Here is a 6615-nt window from a genome sequence, read left to right on the forward strand (position 1 = left end):
CCCTCGCCATAGAACTCTGGAGCCTGTCCATAGCATGGCACTACAGCAGCTACAGTCACCGGAATGGGAAGTGGTTTAACCTGCTTCCAGATCCAGAGGCCTGTTCGAGCATCCAGGACTCTGTCAGGGAACAAAATCTGAGAAAGCAGGTTGCTTTACATTAGGAGCAATTAATGCATACCTGACTGTCATGCACATATGGGACCTACCCATAATCAAATGGGTGTATACAAGTGCAAAGAATTACTAGTAGCTACATTCTTCAGCAGCTCAAATAAGTGAAAGGCCTTGGCTGCAAAGGCCTAGCACTTTAGATACCTATCTAGAAAATAAAAAATCTTGGTTCAGATATGCCCCCTGCCAGCTCCTCTCTACAAGAGGGTAATTAATATTGCTACAGTACCTGCCTCACAGGTGGGCTGTGAGGGTTAATTAGGAAGGATTGCACCTTTCTCTAAGATAAAGCTAATTATTTCTACTCATCTCCCTCTTCAGTTTTGTGAAGCACAGTGCACTGTACAGGGGAGAAAAACCATCTGCCCTTTATGATATACCTTCTGCTTTCCATAAAACCCAGAGGGGGGGAAAGAAATCCAAAGGCTGGTTTCCACACGTGCTTGCACCAAACAACTAAAGCAGTTTTAAACTGGCCCCTTTTGTTAGTGATCTGCAAGACAGTTTGTGGGCGGCCCCAGGCAGAGAAGGAGCGGAAGGGAAGGGACAGGGGAACGCCAGGAACAAACATTTTCTATACAGAGAAAATAATCCAGAATGAAAGGGAGGTCAGATCTACAATAAAATCTGGCTACTTTGTGCCACTCCATACCACCGCTGCAAAGGTTAAGGACTGCTGTTGACTGGAGACAGCATTACTGTTCATTTATATACTACCAAGTAGTTAAATGGGTGTGAAAGTCTATGCTCCGATTCTACTAATACACAAATTGTCAAATAAAGTTTGAAGAGCTGTTTTCTTCCGTAGTTCACAACCCAGTATCAGGCATAACTGCACCCAGGTGCTGTATAGCCAAATAATTGTTGATTAGAGAATTTACATGCTGTCTTTGCAACATCTTACAAGCCAGCAGAGCCTCCCAATGCTTGAGACAGAAGCTCTTTTTCCCTTGTTTAAAGAGAGGAATATTCCTAGCAACTTACATTTTAGCCGCAGCGTCACTGAAATCTTGAGACTACCTGTGTAAGCAGTATGAAGTCAGGAAGCACCCGAGTCAAGAGTTAACACACTAAGGCCTTGCCTACTAGCTGACAAGGACTTTGCTGGCAGCAAGCTCAGTTCTGTGCGCCCACAGAAATAATCTTCTCCAACTCTTTCCACCCATCTGAAGCATCCTCCTGTTGTACCTTGTGCTCTAGGAACCACTGTGATCTAGGAACCACTGCAGGTCAAAACAGCCACAAAAAGTAATACATTAGAAACCTCATCTGAAATGTTCTCATTAAGTAGATGGGCCTAGCAGTAGCAGATGTGGTGTTTAGAACAGTGGTGTCTGCCAGATGTTTGCCTGACAGCTCCCAGTGTTGCTCACACATGTATGGCAACAAGCATAAACAATAGCATCTTTAAAATGGTGGTTCCCAGTCTGCCTATGCTAGGGCCTTCTAGCATAGGCCTGAGAGCACTAAAGTAAGCCATTTTCCTGGGGTCAACAGGTAAGTCACTCAAGAAGGGTCTGCCATGCCAAGAAATCCCACCCAGCACCACACAGCATTTTCAAGGCCAGATGAGAAAGAGGTAGAGTTTCTGCACTGAAAAATATAGCAGAAATAGGAGTCCAGGTAAAAACATAAGAAAAACATGCAGAAGGTTTCACAAAATGCCAACACACTTATCAAGGCTGGGGTACACAGGAAGACAGAAGGGGCAAACGCACACACACAAACAAACAACAATGTAACAAGATATTGTTTAAGAAATGGCATGTGATCTCCTAAAGGGAGTCTACAATGTGGCAGAGATGCAGATAGCAAGAGAGATAAGATTGCAGACTTTCAACTTGAAGGTCTTGTTCCACTTTAGTGAGGCTCCTTTAAGCACACCTGCCTGCTAAGGGGCATGTGCTAAAGGAGCTGGGAATCACTTGACACCCAAATCCACCCAAGCTTTGCAAAACTACGGGGTTTTCTCATTCCGGATTTAGGAATTTTCCTCTTGGGTTTTCATTTAAAAAACAAACAAACAAACAAACAAACAACACCAAACAGAAACAGGCCCTGATCCCTGCATTGCTCTGTGTAGGCAGACTGCATGGAGAAACCTGGCTGATACGAGCCACTCACTGCTCGTTAAACTAGAGGATCTGAATCTTAACACAGGTTCCAATGCAGTTTTGACCCAATGCTCTCTTTAATACATACCCTTTGACAGAGCACAGCATATCATGCACCTCATACAAAACGTTAATATAAATATTGGCTCATTTTAAAAGATACAGAGGATGTGTTATAAACCCACACTTTGCTTTCATTTTCCCATCTCAAGTTACCAGGGCAAGCAGACTACATCACAGACATCCAAATCCCTGCTCTACCAGTAAATTTAGCAGTGACTTCAGTTGATAGGTATCTAACAGTAAGGTTTTTAGTCTGCATTTTACCTCATTTTTGATCCTTTTACAGGGGCACAAGACATACATCAGGCCTTATCTCCCACTGCTTGGTACAGTCTTTTAGACTCATGAAGTCAGTGTAAAAGGAGCTTGCTTGAGCATAGCAGGGTGTTAGACAGGTGGAAGAGACAGATCATGGTGCGAGGGAGTGCCGATCAGACTCCAGGATCTCATGTGGGGTGATGTGGGATAGTGTCCCCAGGGGCTCAGCTCAAACTACCAGTTCTTCCTTTTATATAGACACCAAATTCCATAGGTTTCTCTCTGCTAGGTTGTCATTACAAACAAGAAACAAAACAAGAAAGCTTGAATCATCTGCAAACTACAATCTATTCCTATCGACAGTAATGCCTGCTTTAATCCTGAACTTCCCTGTTTCTTTGAACTATTCCCTCTGAATGTATTGTCAACATCTGTAACACATCCATTTCACTGCATCAAACTGCACTCGGTGAAAAAGCCATTTGAATGTTTAACATTTGCTAGTAAAACCTCAGAGGCACAACTTGATTATATTTGGATATTCTTTCTTTAAGCCTGTTTTCATTCCGACTACCTTAGCAAGGATCTGAATGTCCCCCACTGCATTGCTTGTAGGAATTATGGTTAGTATTCAAGCAAAAGAAGATATTTATTGCACAATAATCAAATAGTTCATAGCTCTCAATATTACACCACCGTACCTAGTTCTACCTCCCCTCTCCTGGAAAGACCATTACAGGCTTGGGCCTCAAATTGTCCATTCTGACTAGAAAACAAAAATCCCATCTCATCTGCTACTGTTGACCAAAAAAATGCAGTATCTGAGGAGAACACTTTTGAACGTTAATAGAAGACATGGTACGAACAAAGAAATAGCACAGAAAAATAACTTTCATATCTGCTTTGTGAGAAGTAGGAAAGCATAAATAGGCTCACATTAGGGTAGGGAACTGTACATTAAAAAGGGAATGTGCACATCAGCTCAACATAAACAAATGTGATATATGATACAGATATGGGACAAATATGGTAGAACGTGGTGTTCAAACTGTTGCTTTCATGTCTGCATGACCATGTTTTCCCTTGCGCTATAAAGAGATTACCTGACAAATTTTAATTTGATCAAAATCAACAGCAAACAAATGCAAAAATTACAAGTGATTTGAGAGTCAAGCCTTCCACCATGCTGGGAGTGATCACAGGCAGGGCTGAAGAGGCACTTTTCCCTATAAGCACCTGTTTCCAGTAACCCATACTTTTAAAAGGAAATAAGATTTGGATGGACATTTCTCATACTTATTTCTAAAAATGTACGGTTGTTTAAGTTTTTTTACAGTTCTTTTCCTGAGTTCTGAATGATCCCAACATTAAAAAGATGCTCCTCGTGCTTTAAAAGTAACCCTTTGTGTGATTTTATTTATACCCAAGACAATCCAATCACAGGTCAGTTTTCAGACCTGAGGATCCAGGAAAAAATGGGTCTGTAAAAGAACCAAGCTACTGGAAAAAAAGATCACGTCCTGTAATTTTGCACCATGTGATGATCTACTCCCCCACCCCCACCTCCCCACACACACTATTTAAATCATGACACTAAGGTGGGGCTCGCTCTCCAGACACGGGCACAATCATGTCTGCATGTATCTGGAGTTCCACATTCGGAGCTTCTGGTAGAGAAATTAACTGGCCAGCACCAGGCCTGACTTGGATCATTTTATCTTGCACCACCCAGGACCCTCTGAATTCTGGCCTGCTGTCTATCCTTCTTAATCCTTGAATTGCTTTCTGCAGATTTGATTGTATGGTCTTACTGAGTGTTACATTCAAATTCTGAGGCTTTATACACAATAGCTGGCTCCAACAGTGCTGTTTGAACTGGGGATCATGTGTTCAAATGTACATCTCCCCCTCTGCTCCCCCAACCTAAATTTAAGTTCTTGAGAAAAGCCTAGCATTTTATAATAGATACAAACAGGCAAAGTAGGCAATCACACACTGAAGTCCTCAGGAAACACTGCCCATGGGCCTTGATTCTTTATTGTTCCAGTTAGAGGCCTCTATTTTGGCACACTCGAGGGTTGCTCAGTAGCATGTTCGTTCCTTGCATGTAGACAAATATCCACAAGGAACTACAGTGTGTGACCAAATCCATGACCTCAGCCACATTTGAATCCCCTCTCTAGAGGTACTGTTTGCCTCACTGTAGGAATTTACCCTTCCCAGTCTATAATAAATACAGCTAACAAAAAATAAATGCCTTTTTAAATACATAACAATCACATGAGAGTGTAACAAGAGTCAGACTGGAACAAAAAAATTGAGAAACATCAAGCAGGCAGAGTGGGAACCGCAAGCAGGGATGCGTGCTTGTTTTAATAATGCTACCAATCTGTAAGAAGAAATATTAATTACATCACGTTTGATAGCTTACAAATCCTCTCCTAAAAATTCACGAAAGCAGCTTACAATCCAAACAAATGACTTCACTGCAGTAGACAACGAGAAGCCCAAAAAGAAAGAGAAATGATGGACCAACGGTTCCCTTAGTAATAAAGATTTCTAGCACACAAAGGGCAGAAATGGGGCTTGGGACAAAGCAATGAACAATACAGCTGGAAAGCATCAAGTTCTGCTCAGGTTAGTTGCCTGGGTTAATCTTCCGAGAACATATTTATCCTTCTGCACAAAATAGTTTATCTGCATATGGAAAAAAACTGTGTCTCTATAACATGCCTAAACCTCGTCCTGGGAAAGCATCTAGGGAGGTTTTTACACACCAGTGTGAGATATGGCACTTAATAAAAAGCAATGCTGCAATTCCTACACCCAGAGGTATCAGCTTGGTTTTAAGTACATGAAGGGGGAAGAATTTAGTCCCTCTGCTCCTCCACGTTGCCCTGCAGTGGTAGCTGCAAGCAGCAGTACATGTCATGAGGGCCACGACTGCTTTTTAAATTCACTAACCACCACCGGGCCATTTTCCACCTTCCATTTCCCCAGTGTAAATCTGGAGCAGTGCCATAACCTGTGTGCCGAGACCAACTTTTCTCTGATTTGGAGAATAAATCCCATGTAAGTCGAGATCCCTTATGCCTCTTCCAGAGGGACCGGCAACAACCCCCACACTTGTGAAGGAGATATGTTGCGGGGCGAGACACCCCTGCATGTTGGAGGAGGTGGCAGTGCCCATCTGGGCATATTTGCTTCTCTGGGAAAGGACCTTACAGGGCGAGCGAAGGAGGTTCCCACATCAGGAGGCACTGCATCTTTAGAAGCGCCCGCCGCACGTACGCAGCGCACCCTGGGCACTGCCCCAGCAGCCCGGCAGAGCCTGCGCACGGCCAATGCCCTCGCGGCGCAGGTAGGGGCTGCTGCAGAAACGGCCGAAAAAACCACCAGGCAGGCGCCGAGGACGGGGGTCAGACCGCGTCAGACCCAGCTCACCCCAAGCACTTAAAAAAAATAAAATAAAATAGGCAGGCAAGTTCAAGTTCAATATTTGCTACATTCCTTCCCTCAGCAGCAGCCAGGCGGCTCCTCTGGGTCCCAGCTGTGGAAAAACAAAAAAGCAAAGGGGTGCGCGGGGGAGGGGGGAGCATTTGCTGCCTGGAAGTGACGGGGGAGGGGGTCGTGGAGGGCGGGGAGCCGGGCAGGGCGGCGGGCGGCGGCCCCGGGAGCGGGGCAGGGCCCGCAGCGCCGAGGCGGTGTACGCGTGGCAGTGTTTATAGCAGATCAAAACAGAGCCGGGGAAGATGGCGCCGCGAGGCGGGGGGAGCCCGCACGGGGCGGCCCAGGGGTCCCCGGCCCCGCGCCCCTTACCTGTTGCTCTGGGATTTCCGGGCCATGGGGCCAGCCTTGCTCTTCTTGCGGGAATAGTCGCTGTCGAAGGGCAGCACCGAAGCGTAGCCGTGCTCTGCTTCTGGGGACAAAGTCGGCGTTAGCGGCGCCCGCGCATCTCTCCGGGCAGGGGCAGGGGCAGGGGCAGCACCCTCCCTCCGAAAGAACC

General features: G+C 45.4%; 1 protein-coding gene across 2 annotated transcripts in view; it reads right to left on the bottom strand.

Annotated features, from left to right (window-relative positions):
* MXD4 (MAX dimerization protein 4) overlaps positions 1-6615 on the bottom strand; it is a 53737-nt gene that overhangs the window by 46921 nt on the left and 201 nt on the right. Inside the window, exon 2 of one of the 2 annotated variants that reach the window (XM_006030894.3) lies at positions 6429-6525. In XM_006030894.3, coding sequence (XP_006030956.1) covers positions 6429-6525 — 97 coding nt within the window. Of the gene's footprint in view, positions 1-6428; positions 6529-6615 lie in introns of both variants that reach the window. The other variant, XM_006030893.3, reaches the window with a different exon arrangement.

The sequence above is a fragment of the Alligator sinensis genome, unplaced genomic scaffold (genome assembly GCF_000455745.1).
Source record: "Alligator sinensis unplaced genomic scaffold, ASM45574v1 scaffold1051_1, whole genome shotgun sequence".
Lineage (NCBI taxonomy): Eukaryota > Metazoa > Chordata > Crocodylia > Alligatoridae > Alligator > Alligator sinensis.